The sequence below is a fragment of the Rhamphochromis longiceps genome, linkage group LG1 (assembly GCF_057381845.1).
Source record: "Rhamphochromis longiceps isolate RC_006_pf linkage group LG1, R_longiceps_female_GT1.1, whole genome shotgun sequence".
NCBI classification, from domain to species: Eukaryota; Metazoa; Chordata; class Actinopteri; order Cichliformes; family Cichlidae; genus Rhamphochromis; species Rhamphochromis longiceps.
This window is the reverse complement of record NC_140557.1, coordinates 41,919,703-41,939,116: the sequence shown is the minus strand read 5'-3', so window position 1 is coordinate 41,939,116 and position 19,414 is coordinate 41,919,703. Positions and strand designations below refer to the sequence as shown.

Sequence of the window (19,414 nt, the reverse complement as noted above, 5' to 3'; positions counted from 1 at the left end):
AGTTACATTTGGCCCTGGTTTGACAACCACACTGGGGCACATATTCACCAAAACACAGCACACCTTGACAATCTTATCAAGCAGTGCTGTCTTCATCCTCACATGATATGAGTAATCGGATTGGCATTGTAGAAAAATGACACGCGAAGCTGTCAAACACTCTATTTAAAAACTATTAAAATAAGATATTTCTGCTGATGAATACACTGAGCTGGGTTATAGTGCTGTGGCTTATGTTGAAATCTGCTGTGCTGTAGGGGAACAGGCTGTGTTGTCTTGTTGTGTGCATGTTTGAGTTGTGTTTCTTTTGAGATGGTATATTTTTTTCTTAACAGAAACAGACTGTGTCCAGGGTGAGAAGGGTCAGCTGTGATCTGAGCTGCACGCCCCAGTGTCCTGGAGGTGTACAGGTCCTGCAGAGATGGGAGTTTGCAGCCAATCACCTTCTCAGCAGAGCGCACAACGCGCTGCAGTCTCTGTTTGTCCCTGATCAGTAGCGGTTTTTGATACGGGCGACACGGGCGGTTGCCTGGGGCGGCATCGTGGTGGGGGGCGGCATCACGGGCATCGGCAAAAAAAAAAAAAATTGCTCGTACTCATGCTGCCCCGACATCAGCCGGCGCATATTGGGAATGGTACAGGCACCGATCGGCTTTCTATTGCCCATTTGCTGGGAGTAAGGGCGCCCTCCGTTTGCGAGGTGCGCCTGCTGCTTGCGGCACAGGGAGGAGAGGGCGGGGCGGCGGGGAGCAGCATCTAATAACCAACTCGCAAAATAAAACAAAATAAAGGCAAAACAACAAACACGAAAACACCAGACATCATGATACAGACTTATAATTTGCACCGATGTTTTTTCGAAATTCTATACACGAAAAGTGAGCGCGAGAGCGCGAGAGCCCTCGGTGCGCCTGCTCGCTGCTGAAGTCAAAGTAAACTTTATTGTCATCTCCGCTACATACAGTCCAGTATATAGAGAGACGAGACGACGAGGCTCCAGCTACAGCAGTGCAAGTAAACAAACAATAAATAGAAGAAGAGTAAGAAAATAAATATACAGGGTGGGCCATTTATATGGATACAGCGTAATAACATGGGAATGGTTGGTGATATTAAAGTCCTGTTTGTGGCACATTAGTATATGTGAGGGGGCAAACTCCTCAAGATGGGTGGTGACCACGGTGGCCATTTAGAAGTCGGCCATCTTGGATACAACTTTTGTTTTTTCAATAGGAAGAGGACCATGTGACACATCAGACTTATTGGTAATGTCACAAGAAAAACAATGGTGTGCTTGGTTTCAACGTAACTTTATTCTTTCATGAGTTAATGGCTGTGAACAAAGAGAAACTTGTAAATAACTCATGAAAGAATAAAGTTATGTTGAAACCAAGCACACCATTGTTTTTCTTGTGACATTACCAATAAGTTTGATGTGTCACATGACCCTCTTCCTATTGAAAAAACAAAAGTTGTATCCAAGATGGCCGACTTCTAAATGGCCACCATGTAGAAAAACCTGACTATATAACATTTTTGGTGGCATTGTGTATCCTTAGGGTAAAAAGAGACTCAGTTTTTTAAGAGTCATCTGAATGTTAAAATTTTTTTTTACATTTTCCTTTGTTATCCTAAATGTTTATGTAGGAAAATGAAAAATGAGATCATGAGATGGCTACAAATGAATAAAAAGCAAATAATATCCTCAGGAAATGAGCTGTGGGTTTATGGCCAGGGGATATTATCTTCTGTATATGTAAATTGGAATAAAGTCAGTTGAATTCAGTTTTATTTACAGAGCGCCAAATCTCAGCAACAATTGCCTCAAAAACCAGTGATGTCTCTGTAGCTGAAAACCAGAACTTATGGTTACAAAACACCTCTTTGTTTGGGAAAAAGGTTTTATATACCATCCTCAGGCTGCAGTGGAAGTCTTGTACAAGACTAACTTGCTCTGTTAATATGTCTGTATGTGTGTACTGACCTCCCTAACAGAACATGAACATTTGGGTGTTTTTGCACAAACTTAATGTTTAAAGGTGTTTGTTTCATTGTATTTGGTCCTAATAGGAACTTTTAGGTACCTTTTCATTTTTATGTTATGTTAATGATTAATTTAGAGTCTTATCAAAGCTCTCTATTGGTTTTAGCTTAGTACAGAGTCCTGGTGCTATTTGTTCCGTCTGTACACACACACACCCTAAAGTTTAAAAATAAAACATAGGTAAACTTTAGCAAATATTCTTTCTTTCTTTAGTCTTTCTTTTTAAAGAAATATGTCTATTATATACAGTATCTGGGATATTTTTACATTTTCCAGTTTCTATTCCTGGAGGGTTTGTTCTGTCAGAGAACTTGTCTTTTGTATTTTATCAGGAGCACAGTACAAACAATGTTATTAGATCCTTTGAGGGCAGAGAGAAAAAAAAAGCCTGTGTGTTGTGGCAATCCACTAGCCTACCTCCACTTCCTGAAAGCCCTTCCCAGATAATTGTCGCTGGGTGGGTGTGACCCTAAAGAATATCAAACAAAGACAAGAGTGGCTGATTGCTTGTCATATGGTGGGGGTGGTGGTGGTAAGGTGTGTGAGTGTGTTTGGGGATGGGGTGGGGGCAACGTAGGACTTTCCTATCTGTGTTCATATTCCACAGCAAACACAAGCAGTCAGCTGATGTGGAAAAGTTCCCTTACCTGTTCTATCTGGCTGTGAAAAGGTAAGCTTTTCTTTTACTGTGACCTTGAAATGTGACTAGCAAGCAAATTGCGTGTCTTCCTTTGAATATGAGTAATATTTCCAAGTTTTTGCTAGATATCTATTGTGTTTAAACTAGAACTGTGGGCAGGAGGAGATATTTGATCCAGGCTTTTCTGCAGTAAGTGATGTGGTTTGTAACGAATCGATTCTCTGTTCTCAGCAAGATCACAGTAAATCTGAGTTATGTGGTTTGCCTCCTTGAAATAAAAAAAATAAATAGCGGTAAGCTGTTTAAGAAGCTATATTTGTCTAAGGTCACTTAAAGGATCTGTATAGCATATCACATTTATAAAACCAGCATCTATGAAGAAGGGTAATGGCTTTGACTGTGAAATTATACTTTGACTAGAGGCAAATTTCCTAACCCTAATGTCACTTGAAACACTAAACAAACAGCTAACAGACCAAGCCTGAGCTAATGGGTGAACAAAGTCAGGTGATTTAAAAGTTTCATTTAGTTTTACTTTGACATTATTATACTCTTTTTACTTTTCTGCACATTTAATACATATTCTTACATTTTCTGTTAGTGCTGTGTTTATTAAAGATAAACTTTATAAATGTGTTAAAGTATTCAAAACTACTCTACGTTGATGACAAAACAGCACATTTAGAGATATGTGTTTGTAGCATGCAGGGTGAACATGTCATGCACACCGAATCAATTCTCAGTAGATTTCAGCTGAAGTATTTATAGAGGAAGTAACAACCGTAATGAAAACTATTGTCCCCTTATTGACTGGGGGTTATAATGCGAAGCCTCCTTAACAGTGTGCTAATATGGCTACAGGGAACTGTTGTAAAGATAAATGTGATGCAAGTGAATCTACAGTAGGTTCGTGGGCATTGACACAGTCAACAACGTTTTCTTTGTGAAAGGTTGATCTTCATAGGAGTATCCTGCCAAGGAAGGTCAATAGCCAAGCTTTATTTGCTTTACCTGAAAAACCCAGTAGGATATAACAGGTATGATGTTAGTTATCAACTCTCTCTGTTAAGCTGGGCTTTCTGCTGAGAGGTTTTGTGCAGGCTAACATTAAAAGAGGGTTGTGTTGCACAAAGTTTCAGCATCAGAATAAGCTGGCACTGAAGCTTTCTTAAAATGATCCCTGTGAATGCAGCCAACTCTAAACGGAGATGTTATGAAACACTGTTGAATGAAATGAAACCGTTTGGTGATGGCTTGAAATCAACTTTTCAGCTTCTACAGTAGAGAAGAGTAGATTACACAGTCCTTTTCAGAACTATCTTTGAAATTCACATTATTTTATTATGTGATTATCATCACTTTATTTGGACTTTATTAAAAAAGTGCTTTCAAATGTAATTATATGTTGCCAAGTTGCAAGTGAGGCACTCCTTGCCTGTTTCAGCACTCTTTCTTTCTGTGTTTAGAGAGGCCTTGTTGAAAAAGTGTGGGAGTAATCTCAGGGAAAGGATCAATAAGTCAATATTTGTTTTCTGAACAGATCTGTATGTAGACTTTAGTAACTGTAACATTTTACCATACTGCTGCCCATGTAAGGTAAAGGAAAGTGTGTGTGTGTGTGTGTGTGTGTATATATATATATATATATATATATATATATATATATATATATATATATAGTATATAGTACTACATGACTACTAATATCATGACCTTTGCCTCTCTTTTGTTTGTATAACCTTTTGGCTCCCTTAGGGAGGAGGGATGTTTGACACACTGTATGAATGCTTCTGGTCAGACAGTCTATGGTTGCCTGTGGGCCTAACATGGGCTGACCTGGAAGACAAAGAGGGCCGGGTCTATGCCAAAGCCTCCAATCTTTATGTGACTCTCCCCTATGCCTTAGCCTTTTTACTCATCAGATACCTGTTTGAAAGGTAAGCTCCAAATTGTGCACCTAAACCACCTAACCCTACTCCAGTAGAGGAGTGGGTGGTGGTGGGTTAACACTTCACTTACTTGCTTTTCATTAATCGTTCATCGTGAACCATCAACAGTGTTTGCTGGGAGTAAGCACAAATGTAACCAGTCTTCCTGGTTGTGACAGGTGATACTGTGGCTGGATATAGTTATTGCTACTATAGTTCATTTTGTGTTGCTATGGAAAAATTCAGCTTTAACTTGGAGTGTGGCTCTGATAGATTTGATCCCAGCACAACCATCCAGCACAATCGCTACTGCACACACACATAAAACAAAAAGAACAAAACAAACAAACAAATGTTGCAGCCACAGGCCTAACAAACAAAGCGCAGCCATGGCTACAGACAAAGTAACGGCCCAATATACCTGTTCTCCTTAAAATGTCATTTTCCATCATGTGCTGAATTTCATTTTGCTTATGTCTATGGTACTTCAGATGGATAGCAACACCACTTGCAGTTTCTGCTGGAATCAAGCAGAGAGTCTGTCTGAAAGCTGAGGAAAATTCTATCTTGGAGTTCTACTACACTACTCAGTGTCGAAATCCTGCTCAGGTAAACCAAGTCACACACCTTTAGTCCTGACAATCAAAATGTTGTTGTTTACCTTTGGTATTGTTAGGTCTGAAAAAATAATTGTAATAATTGTAAATTAATCAGTTCTCGAGTATGTAGAGTGGGGAGCCGAGAAGGATTAGCATCTCTCCAGATGTCAATAAATACATATTATAATAATGCAACTTATTTTCCATTTTTGCTGTACTATATATGTGCTTTAGAAATTTCTAATTTGGATAGCCTTATATTCATGTCCCCTCCACATATCAGCATTGCTTCAGTTTCAGATCAGCTCAAACATGAGCTTATCGAAAGCCCAGTCATTCCTATAGTTGTGTATATATTGGGGGTAGTGGGTGGAAAACCATCAGTTTTCCATTTTACCAATACATATCGGATCTCCCTATCCCTTATATCAAATAAATATTCAAAACAGATCTGTTGTGATATTAAAATTGCTAAATCTCTACAGTGCCCAGATCTCTGTGATAATGAATAGGCATAGTAACAAAAACCTTGTTCTAGTTTTTTGTGTTCTTTATCTGACAAACGCGTCTGCTGTAGGAGGGCTGCACGAATCATTTCTTTCTTTACCTTAAACAGTATGTTGGACCTTTTTGTGGGCTGACTATTCTATTTACATTAAAGGAGAGGATATTAACAGTGTTTGCCATTTTTAAGATGGAACATTGTTGTCAAAATAAACATAACAATACCGCTTCTCCAAACTGCTCAGAACCACAGTTAACAAGATAACAATCAAACAGATAATAAGAAAATAAAACAGGATTTTCAGGTCTGTAAGACCTGATGTAATAAGTCAGGTGTGGGCTGACCCACACACTTCGGAGTGGGGCCCAGGATTAGAAGTCCTCCTCGCACAATTCTTCCACACTGCACATGAACCACTACTCCTTGCATCTCGATTAAGCCAAGGCAATAGTTCTAAATATTACACATTTGTCTTGTCTCATAACTCAGAAAGCGTGCAGTAATGGACCGAGTAGTGGGAGCGCTTTTCTCTTCATTCCCAACTTTATCCTTCGGTGATTTGTCACTTGAGTTTGGATTGTAGTTTTAATAGCTCCGTAACAGCATCCTGCATTGTTTGAATCTGCTCCTCCATGTCCAAAATATGATTATCTGCTTCCTTGAGTCTTGCGCTGGTTTTGCACACTTTGGCCTTAACTTCTTCAAACTGTTGCACATTTTCTTTTCCGATTCCCTAATTTCCATAAGTATCGCCTTAAATTGATGAGTTAATATTGACGTTCTCCTCCATTTCATTCTTTTTTGCTAGCATTAGCCCCAGCACTAGCCAAAATGTCGCCATCTTCGTTAGCTTCACTTTCTTCAGTATACATTGCAGTCATAGTTATCACCCTTCTCTTGGTTTTCACCTTGCCGTGTTTGTCATTCACCATAGCCCCATCCTAGTTAGCTTTTTATCTTGTTAGTATTTCGAGCCAGAAGCAGTAGTTCTACGTAGCTACCTCCACTGTGCGACCTGGAAGTCCTTTCTCCAGCACATTTAACACTATACAGTCCCCACTACTGAGAGACTAGTTGTTGCAGATGGGGCTGGACTCCTGGTGTCCTCAATAGCGAACCTCACACAGTTTGTGAGGCTGAGAGACTGCACCTCAGAGACCGTGGTCAGCAGCATTGGTGACCTAAAAATGCTCTCTCAGTGCTCTCTCCTGTCCTTTTTGCCCTGTACATGGCTGACTTCAGCTACAACTCTGCAACATGTCACATGGAGAAGTTTTCTAATAACACAGCTATAGTTGGGCATATCATGGATGGACAGGAGGGAGAGTATAGGAGCTTGATTGGACTTTGTAAACTGACGTAAGGTAGACTTCCGCAGGGCTAGGCATTCTGCACTACCTGTATCAATTGGAATTTGTCAGTACCTACAGGTACCTGGGACTCTGTCTGGATACCACACTGGACTGGTTAGTGAACATAGATATACTCTACAAAAAAGGGCTGGCTGAGCTTCCTGAGGAAATTGGGGTTGTTTACCATCTGCAGCAAATTCTTGTTTATATTTTACCAGTCAGTCATCACCAGTGTCCTCTTCTGTGCGCTGGTGTCCTGGTGAGGCAGCATCCAAAAGAGAAAGAGAGATGCCAACAGACAAGCTGGACAAGTTGTGAAGAAAGCTGGCTCTTTACATTGGTGGCAGGGAAAAGGACCCTGAACAAGCTGCTGTCCATCATGGACAATGACCAACACTTAATCTTCAACAAGCAGAGAAGCTAGTTCATTGGCAGACTCTTGTCACTCTACAGACATGCTAAGGAAGTCCTTTGTTCCAAGGACTATACATCTAACAAAGCAGTCAGGCGCAGGGGTAAGGTGGACTAATGGGCCCCTTCACAACCTCACCCATACACACTCAAGGACTGTTCATTTTTGCTGGTCGTACAATTCTGGTGGTTAGACTGTCATTGCACTACAGTTATTTACTTATTTCACTTATTTTGGGATAGTTCATCACTGCTCCACAGCTATTTACTGTATTTTAGTTAGGAGGCTAGGTTTGTACAGCTCTTGTACAAATGCTTGTCTTTTTTTTTTTGTAACTTGGTGTAGCCAGTTTGCTTTCTGTTAGTGTATTTGGTACAGTCGTCCCTCATTTATCGCAGGAGTTACGTTCTAAAAATATTCCGCGATAGGTAAAATCTGCAAAGTAGCCAACTTTATTTTCTACAGCTATTATAGATGTTTTAAGGCTGTAAAACCCCTCACTACACACTTTGTACACTTTTCTCAGACAGGCGTGAACATTTTCACACTTTTCTCTCTTGTTTAAACTCTCAAAGTTCAAACCTTAGTAGAAAAATAAGTCCAGTATTAAAGAATGAAACCAAAGGCACCCACAGGGGCCTCTGACAGTGCAAAATCCAGCCACAGGAGACACGGCACGAGATTGATTGACAATTGTCTACAGCCGATCAGGACGCAGAACACAATGCGAAACAGTGAGACCGTGAAAGGTGAACTGCGTTATAGCGAGGGACCGTATATGTGTTTGTGTTCAATAAAGTATCCCTCTACCTACCTACCAACCACCCCTCCCTCTTGATGCATGTTTTTGATGCAATCTCATGTTCCTGTAGAGAGTGGGAACATGAGACCAGACCGGATCTGAACCATGGACTTTCTTGCTGCAGTGTGTACCACTCCACCACTGTGCCACCTTCATTATGAACAAATGTCCAAATATAACATATTTGTTTTAAACTGTACTGGTTTGAGTCAGCGGACATGCACATTTTCCATAAGTGATGTACATTATTAACAGATTACCAAATCACGACAAATTACATCGATACATTTCTGGAGTTCTGCTGACTGCAAGCTACTGTTTCTCGCAGTGAAAGTCAAGGATGTCTCAAAGCTTGCGGATATATTTCTGCTCTTTAATTACCTTCAACAGCCTGAAGTGTGACTCCACACTTTCCAGCGTTTGTTTGCAAATGTGCCTGAGAGATTCCTGCAGTTTTGACAAAACTACATTATTTATGTATCTGAAACGAGCGGGCTAGAGATATACATTTAAGCACCTACACGATACACATATGTAAACAAACATGCATGTGTTTTTGTGTCTGTCTGCATGTGTATTTAATACCAGGTTGACATTGATGGGTTGTCTAAGAAAAGCAGTCTGTCAACGAGACAAGTGGAGCGCTGGTTTAGAAGAAGACGCAGACAGGACCGCCCTGGAGTTCTGAAGAAATTCACAGAGGCCAGGTTACTACGCTCTGCTTTTGTGAGTGTGTGTATTTGTGATTATTCTGATATTAACAGCAACTTTATTGTGTCCCAACAGCTGGCGATTTGTTTTCTACCTGTCTGCATTTATTGGAGGAATGGTAGCACTGCATGATGTAAGTAACATAACCATTTCAACATTTTTCCAACTCAAGGCAGTGATGGTTAAATGATTAAGTCTCTTTACTCATTAGGCTTTTGTCTGAACAGCTCTTTATAAGTTAACATTTCACCACTCTTCTTTATTTTGCATTACCTGTACAAATATAATACCTTTTTTTTCTGCAGAAAGAATGGCTTTATGATACTAGGGAAGTATGGACAGGTTTTCCCAAGCAGGTTTGTTGCATACTCTCCCACACCACATGCCATAATCATCAATCAATCATCAAGAGCAAAAACACAGAAAACCACAAAACCACTGAGGAAACATACGGAAAACACAGGCAAGGGCAATAAAAAAAAAGAGTAAAAAACAAACTCAGAAAAAAAGAACTCAGAATTCTAACAATTATCCATCATCCAATGGGATGATGGATAATTGGATCCATCATCCAATGGGATGATGGATCCAATTATCCAATCATCCATCCCACGCTACTTATAGATGTCCATCTAACATCCGGTTAGGTCCATAGATTTTTGGGCATCACACATTTTTGTAATTTCTCTTCTGTACACCACTACAGATGTGAAGTTCAGCAGACATTCAGACAAAGCAGACGATACATTTATTTATTTTTGCAATCAGTACAAACTGAAAAAACAGGGCTATACTTTGTGAAAGGATTGTAAACCTGCCATGTTTCTTGCCATGTGGGACTTTAATTACTAGTACTCAGATTTCCTTTTCTTTCAGTGTTTAACAGAAGCATCAACCTGTACTAGCATTTACGTGGAAAGCTGCAAATTGGTGTAAACAATAGATTCCTCTGCAGCTTATTTTTAGCCTTAAGGTCTAGGGGAAAAAAACAGAACCTTATGGGACAAACCTTTTGTCTGTATAACTGATTATAATTTTGTCCCGTCTTCTTGAATCTGTCTCTTTGTCTCCCTGTCTGCAGACCATGCTAGAGTCTCAGTACTGGTATTATATCTTGGAAATGAGTTTCTATGGCTGTCTTCTCTTCAGTGTTGCTTTTGATGTCAAGAGGAAGGTAAGTAGTGGTTCTTAGAGACCACAAACTTCAATTAGGTTCATTCATCTGCTTTCTTTTTTTCTTTACATAATATGTAATGTATAATTTTAACCATTTCTAAATATGTGAAAGAGTATTAGTATTAAAAAAGGTAATATTATTTTTTCGAAACTTCAGGCTAATATTAATATTTGAATCTCAACAATACAATACTCAACAAATGCAATTATACATACTGCTCAAGAAAATAAATGAAGACAGCAGACTCGTACTCGTATAGACTGGGTAATTTGTTGGAAAGGATGCTATATTGTTGAAACTGAAATTAAAATGATTAGCCTACAGACACCTGAATTCAAAAGCAGAGAATCAAATTGAAAAAGTGGCAGCGGCAGGCTCGTCCATTTCCCAACATTTAATTGCAGCAACTCAAAGTGGTGCTCAGTGTTCCTGCGTCTCTGGATCTTTGAGTTTGTTGTGGACTCGCGATTCTTTCTGCTGCATCTAAGAGATGACTTAAGTGCTAACTCTGTATAGTTTAGTTTTCTCTGTTGGGTCTGCGTTTATTTCTAGTTTCTGGTTTTTGTTATTCCCAATCTCATCCATGTGTCTTGCCATCAGCGTCTCCTTTGTAGTCAATCTTTTCTTGGTGTCACAAGTTCACTTTCTGTTTCCTGTTTTATTCTGATAATCTCTTGTCTTGTCTGCCTTACGCTCAGTTGTATTGTTACAGTTTTATATATTACACTTCTCTCTCTGCAGTGGGGCTATGAGTTGTGGTGAGAACTACTAGGAAAGGTTTTTGTGTGTCTGTGTGTGAGGTTAAGCACAAGCAATGTCCAAATGTCCACAAATTTAAATCAGTGTATAAAGATGTGGTTTTTATGCAGTACAGGGATGAGGGCAGCATTAAGCTACAAGAGGTCTTTTCAATATAGATATTTCTAGTGTGGTAAATTATCATTGTTATATAATGTATTACATATACTCAGGAAGCAGCTGCTCAGCTACATGACTGAACTATAAATATCTGAAGGGGGTGGGAGTACATAAGTGTTATTTCTTCCCACTCCTCTTCAAACACCTGTTTCACTAGAAGACAGACCTAACCAGAAGACCTCACCCATACCTGGGTATCACTCAGCTCCTCCATGAGGTGCAACCTGGCAGTGTTGGATAAACTGAAACATAATGCCTCAAAGGTGTTCTATTGGACTTAGGTCAGGCAAGCATGGGAGCCAGTCAGTGGTATCAATTCCTCGATCCTTCAGGCACTGTCTGCATACTCTCACCATTTGAGGCCAGGCATTGTCATGCACAAGGAGGAACCCAGGGCCTACTGCACCATGACTTAGTTCAGGAGGTATGGGAGGTTTGGAAGTTTGGTGGTTTGATCGATGGCTGCTCCAGTCTGCCAAGCCAAGTATACTTGGGCAAGATACTAACCCTAGGTTGCTCTCCGATGCATCCACATGAGTATGAATGTGTGTGAATGTTAGATAGAAAGCACTTCTGTGGAGAAATAAAGCATAGAAAAAAGTGCTTGTATAAATAGGTGTCAATTGATAAATGAGGCAAGTTGCATGAAACATTTTGTGTGCTCAGACAGAGTAGTAAAGTGCTATATAAGAACTAGTCCATTTACCGTTTAGCCTGTAGAGGTCTGTTTGTCTCTCCATGGATATTCCTCCCCACACGATCGCTGATCCACCAGCAAACCAGTCATACTGAACGATGTTACAGGTAGCTCAGGTAGTGTTCTCCACTGCTTCTCCAGACCCATTCATGTCTGTCACATGAACCTGCTCTAATCTGTGAAAAACACTGGGCACCAGTGCAGGACCTTCCAATTCTTGTATTGTATGGTGAATGCCAATCGAGCACCATGGTGCTGGGCAGTGAGCACAGGGCCTTCAGGCCACCCTCATGAAGTTTGGTTCTGATTGTCTGGTCAGAGACACACACAAGTGGCCTGCTGGGGGTCATTTTGTTGGACTCTGGCAATGCTCTTCATGCTCCCTGCACAAAAGAGCAGATACTGGACCTCCTGATGGTTGAAGACCTTCTACCAGGGCTCCTAGAGTAACAGCCTATCTCCTAGTATCTCCTCTCTTGAGACTTTGCTAGGAGATACAGCAAACCTTCTGCCAATGGTACATATTGATGAGCCATCCTGGATGAGTTGAAATATCTGTGCAACCTCTGTAGGGTCCAGGTATTGCATCATGCTACCAGTAGTGATACTTATCCTAGCCAAAAGGAAGTAGCAGTGAAAAAACAATCCGAACAGATGTGGAGGGAAAAATGTCAGTAGCCTCCACTTGTAATACCATTGCTTACTCATTTCCTTCGGGGTCAACCTTCAGGATCAATAAAGTTTTATTGAATTGAATTGTTTTGGAGGTTGTCTCATTGTTGCTCCTCTTGAAACCGAAGAAGCTAAAACTGATTAACAACCCCATTTACTACCTTACTGACCAAATCAATATTCCAGATGTTTAACTGACATTCTGATGGAATTATTTGAATCGCTATCTGTACAAAATGAACATACGTAGTACTAAGAAATGATCGTGAGAGAAAGGAAAATCTTACAGAAGAGAGTGGGCATACATGAAAGCTAAACAAACAATTAAACCTTACTTTCTGTGTCTTACTGTCTGCATTTTAAAGAGTTCACTTCAACTGAAAATAAGATGCTATCCTTCATAGAAACAGCAGGCTTGGTGAGAACAGATATCCAGCCACACTGATGGACTGATATAATCTTGGCATTTTGGGTGCAGAGCTACTTTAACTGATCAGTCATAGCAACATGGCAAAGAAAACAGTCCAAGCATCTATTCAATCTAATTTTATTACCTTTAAGACTCGGTGCTTGGTCCCTTTCTTTCCAGTACACACTATAGCCCTTCTGAAGACATATGAGTTGTCTTATCAATGCTACCTGTTGTAGAGAAAGATAAAAAAACAAAACAAAATAAAACATGTTTAACCTATTGTGATCAGGCATGTGAAGAAGTTTCCCTTTCTTTCTAATACATGAAACCTCCTGACAGGGTTTTAATAGTTTTGCAATTTTCATTAGTTTTTATTTTTATTTAGTTTTGACTTCAGATTTTCAAATTTATATCAGTTTTAATTAGTTTTTACCATTTGTTTGCTAGTTTAGTTTTTGTTTTTTTGTTTTTTTTTAGTTGTTTGCAACATTTAAGTGTAACAAAATCCCAGTTTCATCATATCAGTCATGCTCTTCTGCTCATCCTTGGGTATGTTGCTATTCCAGCTGCCATACCCTGCACCCTGGACAGGTCGCAGGGCTAACACGCAGAGACAGACAACTCACATTCCCACCTATGGGGAACCTCTGGGTTCTTAAAAAAAAAAAAAGGCCAGATGAACAACCATTGATAGCAGGCAACTATAAAAGATAAATCTTGGCCCCAATGAGACTATTAACTTTTGCAGCACCAGGTGTTCGTAATTTTGGTTCAAGTGAATTGCTAAACTTTTTGAAGGCAACTGACTCACACAGTTGTGTAGATGTCCCCGTCTCAATAAACATATTCATCAACGCTTCCTCTCGCTTGTGATGTTCCTGCAAATTGACCAACCAGCAGCCATCGGCTCGCTGTTGCAACCACTGCATTAATGTTTTTTGTGGAGTTGTCTCGGGATGCATGACGTTGCCTTGCCCGGGGTTAGCTTCTGTTTCTGGGGATGAGGGTTGAGTGTGCTCCCTTACCTTCTCAAGGTAAGCTAGGTTAGCCTTCTTGTGCAAGCTTTTTTTTTTTTTTTAATTAATTAATTAATTTTTATTGTATATATGTGTGAGCTTTTCAAGTGCACTTTAAGGTTTGTGGGATTTTTTCCCCTTTAGAAATGTCCCTCATAATTTGTCTCTTTCCACTACAAGACACTTGCTTTATCCAAAACACAGTCATATTCAAAGTAATCCCAAATTGGATTCGACTAACGTGCTGCCACCTGCTGGCATAATGTGACACAGCAAGAAAAAACCCTGAAAACTACACTTCATTTTCACCCTTGACTATTGTAGGACACGCACACATCAATGAAAACTAAACACATTTTCGCTATAAATTTAGTTAATTTTAGTTAGTTTTGTGAACACTCATTACAGTTTTAGTTGGTTTTCATTTTTTTGCAAAGTCTTGTTTTTATTTTTATTTCCGATAACGAAAATGATTTGTTCTAGTTGTTATTTCGTTAGTTTTCGTTAACGATAATAACCTTGCCTCCTGTTAATTAGATTCTGTTGGAGTGTACAAAGATAACTATTAGAATGCAGGAAATGGGGAAAAAGTTCTTCCTGTCTTTTATGGTATTTTTTATATTTCAAATCAAAATCAAATCAAATCACTTTTATTGTCACATCACATGTGCAGGTACATTGGTACAGCACATGTGAGTGAAATTCTTGTGTGCGAGCTTCACAAGCAACAGAGTTGTGCAAAATACAATAATGTAAACAAGCAAAATACAAGAATGGCTACATCTGAAACTAATAAATATATGTACATATTTAATGGTATTATTATAATTGATGCATTCTGAAACTTGTTCCACTATTATGAAAAGTGTAAATAACGTTAGAAATGTTTATTTATTTATTTATTTTAACTTGGCAGAGTCAGCGCTGTTTTCTGCGTCATGACTTTCTGTATTTCTCTCTCTCTCTCTTTGCTTTTCTTGTCCTTCTGTCATTTAACAACATGTACCTTTTTTTAATATGCAAACATGATTTGTGATGAAACAGTACTCCCTGTGTTGATTGGAGTTTTCTTTGTGTGTTTTTGTGTGTTTCTTATCTCCATCAGGACTTTAAGGAGCAAATCATCCACCACTTGGCCACTCTGGTCCTCTTATCCTTTTCCTGGTGTGCCAACTACATCCGTGTAGGAACACTGGTTATGCTTATCCATGATGCTTCCGATGTTTTCCTAGAGGTCAGTCTCGGCCACATGTTTGGTGGCCACATGAAGGTATAGATTAACCTTTAGTAACTGGACACTGCTTACAGTTCAAAATAAATCCACCTGGTATTGCAGGTAAATGAAAATAGTTGTGACACAAAAGGAATCTTAGCTCAAAAACGAGCAGCATGGGTAAAAATGAGACCTCACCTAAGCAGTAACGTATTCTGAACAATGACCACATGGTGATATTTTTCAAAAATACACTTTTTGAAGTTTTCTCTTGTGAATTGTCAGAAAGCAGATAAAACATGCAAAGTGCCAATACCTGTTTCTGTTACTTTGTGGTGTGCCACATATTAAAGAAAAGAAAATATTTGAGATCTAGAATATGATGGAAGTGTTTCTACTTCACTGAACCCTTTTCACTCTCCACCAGTCGTGGGAGATGGCTGACCTGGTTCTGCCAGAGGTTTCTTCCTGTGAAAAGGGAGTTTTTCCTTCGCTGTCACCAAGTGCCTTCTCATGCGGGTCAACTGATTGTTGGGACTTACTGGGTCTTTATCCTACATAAAACCTGCTGTGTGTATATGTGTGTTGTTAATTAATGGTAAAACTCATTTTTCTTTTAGTCTGCCAAATTATTCAACTATGCCAAATGGGAGAAAACCTGCAAAACTCTCTTTGTTTTGTTTGCCATAGTGTTCATGGTAACACGACTGATCATCTTTCCATTTTGGTAAGCCGATAAATAAGACTTAAGTTGTGTGTTTTTTTCTTCAAATTAAGTCTAAAGTAACCAGTGAACTAAGTTTATTGGTCTTTGTTCATTCATACTCAAGCAGATTTCCTATACATGTATTACATTTAGTATGTAACAGATTTTTACATTTTTGATATGCTTGTGTTTCAGGCTGATCCACTGTACTTGGGTCTACCCTGTTCTCTATTACCCTGCCTTCTTTGGTTACTACTTCTTCAACACAATGCTGGTGGTCCTGCTTTGTCTGCACATTTTCTGGGCCTACCTCATTCTACGCATGATCAGGAAATTTATGTTTGGCACAGTAAGTCTGCTGTGACAGTATTTATCCACGTCTCTCTTTACACCCCACACTCCTAAAGAACACCCACAGGATACTCAGAGGGCCATAAAATACATGTGGACTGGGTGGGCAAACTCGAACGTCCTTGAGATGATAAAGAGCTGGCCCAGTGTTCCCCAACCAGAATTAAAACATGTACCCTGCGTTCAAAGTTTGACTAATGAACAAACTCTGCGATGTTGCAGAGGCATGTCAACCAAGACAGCCCTACAACATCCAGAGCCTTCAAGAACTCAGGTAAAGGCCAGACCATCAAGTAGGTTTTAAGTACCTTACTGACCTAGTTTCCCAGTGATGTAAGAAAGCTAATAAAACATGCAATTTTCAATGAAATACTCCAAACATGCCACAAACATGGTTCAAAAGGTTAGTTAGTAACTCAAACCAACACGCCTAGCAAAAATGGATCTTTTAAATAGCAGGTATGTGGTTCTTTGCATCCTATAAATGCAGATCACTCTTACGTGGTAACTTTAAAATGCATCATTTCGTCCAAATATGTCACTACGTTGTTAAAAAACCTGCATTGTGATGAGCAAAATGTTAATGTCCAGGCTTCAAAATGCTCAACAAAGCTTTGTGTTTTACATTGAAAGGAAGCCAAACTGCTACCCAGAGTTCTCTGCTGCATCTCAGATTTCAAATCTGCTTTCAAGTAGACATTTTGTCCTCTTTGGCGGCTTTTTTCTAAATACAGTCTCCTTTTCTGTTGATTTTCCCATCATGTTTTTCATTCTGTATTTTTACTGTAATCATTTCATTCAGCTAACCAAAGATGAAAGAAGTGACAATGAAGAGGAAGATGGGGACGAAAGCAGCTCAACACAGGATGAAGTTGAACAAAGGCACAAGCCTGCCGGATCACTGGTGGCTGATAAGAAGTATGACAAGAACGGAGGGTCTAGATCCTTATCTCCACCAGAGAACATCTGCTGGTCAAAGACTGTGTGCTGACTCGTATTCACGACTCTGAGTACAGGAGAATAATCCTGAAATAGACCAGTCCAGCGAGCCAAACATATCACATATACATGCATTAAGTAACACAGCCCAACTGTTGCCCTCCACAGACAAGAAAGCTACACTTAAACATTGTTTTCAGATTTTGAAACTCAAAAAGCTCTGACTATGCAACAGAATTCGAGTTTGAAACATGCCTCATGTGAGCAAAACAGACTCTTACACAGAGCACCTCTGCAAAATCGTGCTGTAAATGTGTTTAAAGCTATTTTAAAACAAAAAATCTGGAGAATATCAGGAGAATCAAGTTCCACAATTTTACCTTTCTTACATGCAGAATACATTAGGAATAGCCGAATAAAAACCAGTTTAGGATAGTGTTAAGACAGCATATCGAATGCAGGAGGCACAACAAAAACAGAAATCAGGGAAGAAGCAGGGAGCTGAAAAATTGAAGATTCAGAGCTGTATTTATGTCTGAAAACAACTTCAACACGAACACATGACCAGGTTTAGATGTTTTCAGATTTAAGTTAATTATTTTCCCTTCTTAAATGTATCTATTACAATCCAGTTTTCTATTAGACTTTGCAATACCTGCTTTGGTCAACCACACAAAGATTGCATTATAACAAAAAAAGTTTTAAAATGATTCCCATATTCAACTTTTTTTTATTGTACTGGTACTGTGTTTTTAGAAAGCATGAATAGAATGCTGATAATGAGCACATTTGTATCACATTTTTTCTTTTCTACCAAAATGAAACCTGTTTGTTTCCATTCCAAAGTGAAAAAAAAGAAAACAACCAAACAAACCACTCCCACTAACACTTGGAATGATGCTTAAACTTGGGTTGATAACTGCAGTAACTGTCACTGACCAAATCAACTTTGACAACTGTCAACTTCGAATCCTAGCATGTTAGGTATTCATTCAAAACACAGAGAAATCCCACAGTCACCTGATTATGGTCATAACAACATTTTAGTGTAAGTTTACAAGATGAGCTGTAGGGAAAAAGTAGCATCCTTGTTGCCTCTATCAGCTTTTCAGATGTCATGGTCTTCCTGGAAACATAAGCAGCAAGTTCACTGTCTGAAAGAGGCAAGTTACAGAAAAGCAGATGAGTTTTGAAGCATGTGTGCATTAGTAACTCAGGGGAACTGAAATAGTTTGTTTGGGACTGATGTTTTACTTCTTTAATTTTATTTGTCATCTGTCTTTTTTTTTAACATCTGGTTCTTATTCAGCGTGACAGTAAGACAACAATGCCACCATGAGGCCAAAGAGAAGCATCGTGCTACTTGTTGCTGTTTCTCCAGTGACTAAAAAAATAAAAAGTGTTATAGGTTTTAGACAGCAAAATGAAAAAGCTTTTTTTTTTATTTATATGGTCAAAACCCAGTTGTGAGGAATTGTCATTGTCACATTTGTCACAATTTCACCCCAAACCAGAATTTGTCCATAAACTGTTGTGTTCGTTTTCTTTTCTTAAAGGAAGTACATCTTTTAAAAGATGGAATTCGCTTCAGCAGTTGAAATTATAACTTACAATGTGCTGGACCTTGATGTGAACCAGCAGTCTGCTCCACAAAAAGGATGACCCTTAAAGCAGGCGATACAGTTTTATACTACAACAAAAACAAGTATTGATACGTCCTGTACTTCATTCTCCTCTTCCTCTGCCCATCAAGTTTGTTTTGTGCTGTAGCTCTAATCATATCGCTGTCACATCTGTACCCTGGACTGTTTTTTGACATTTGTTGACTATAGTATTCATAGTGTTCTGTATTGTTCAAGAGAGCATCAGCAAACTTGTTAAATTAAATTTCTGGACATTGAAGATTACCTGGCTGATCAGCTGCATATCAGTGTTACTGTATAATGTCAGGAGCCAATGGGCTTTCCAAGTGCAAAAGAAAAAAATCTGATAAAGTTTACTCTTACATTATCCACATTGTGTAAGAGAATTATTATTATTATTTTATTGTCACTGTTTTTCATTTCAAAACTATTTAATTCTATATATTCTATATAATTCTAGGACACATTTCATTTACCTGATCTCACACATATACAGTGTTTTTAAAAGCTCTTTTCCTAACTTTCTCACACATGCAGTAATACTTGCAAAGCAATGGGGTAAATAAGGGTTTTAAGTATCCTTGGGCGAGATATTTAAATCTATTGCAGGAGCCGGGGATCATTTCTGCAACCTGTGGCTCAGTTGACCCACTCAGGTGGCACAATGAGTTTCTGAA

General features: G+C 39.1%; 1 protein-coding gene across 3 annotated transcripts; it reads left to right on the top strand.

The window, feature by feature from the left end:
- The first annotated feature begins 2,610 nt into the window (after nt 1-2,610).
- Nucleotides 2,611-19,111, top strand: cers3a (ceramide synthase 3a). 3 transcript variants are annotated; one of them, XM_085409542.1, is made up of 12 exons: nt 2,651-2,714; nt 3,635-3,721; nt 4,440-4,621; nt 5,104-5,221; nt 8,871-8,989; nt 9,069-9,126; nt 9,299-9,349; nt 10,075-10,167; nt 14,991-15,119; nt 15,719-15,825; nt 16,000-16,153; nt 16,958-19,111. In XM_085409542.1, exons 3-12 carry the CDS (start codon nt 4,449-4,451, stop codon nt 17,144-17,146), a joined length of 1,191 nt encoding a protein of 396 aa, XP_085265668.1. In that variant the 5' UTR covers nt 2,651-2,714; nt 3,635-3,721; nt 4,440-4,448; the 3' UTR covers nt 17,147-19,111. The 3 variants fall into 3 exon arrangements, with proteins under 3 accessions (XP_085265661.1, XP_085265668.1, XP_085265678.1); XM_085409535.1 differs by lacking the exon at nt 3,635-3,721 and having other exon boundaries at nt 2,611-2,714; XM_085409552.1 differs by lacking the exons at nt 2,651-2,714; nt 3,635-3,721 and adding an exon at nt 2,733-2,873.
- The last annotated feature ends 303 nt before the right edge of the window (nt 19,112-19,414 follow it).

Bases quoted from the DNA above. Each gene is read 5' to 3' on its own strand.
- cers3a (XM_085409535.1), top strand. From the start codon at position 4,449: ATGTTTGACACACTGTATGAATGCTTCTGGTCAGACAGTCTATGGTTG. The intron at 4,622-5,103 runs GTAAGCTCCAAA...ATGGTACTTCAG, and splicing joins ATCAGATACCTGTTTGAAAG to ATGGATAGCAACACCACTTG. The intron at 9,350-10,074 runs GTTTGTTGCATA...CCCTGTCTGCAG, and splicing joins GGACAGGTTTTCCCAAGCAG to ACCATGCTAGAGTCTCAGTA.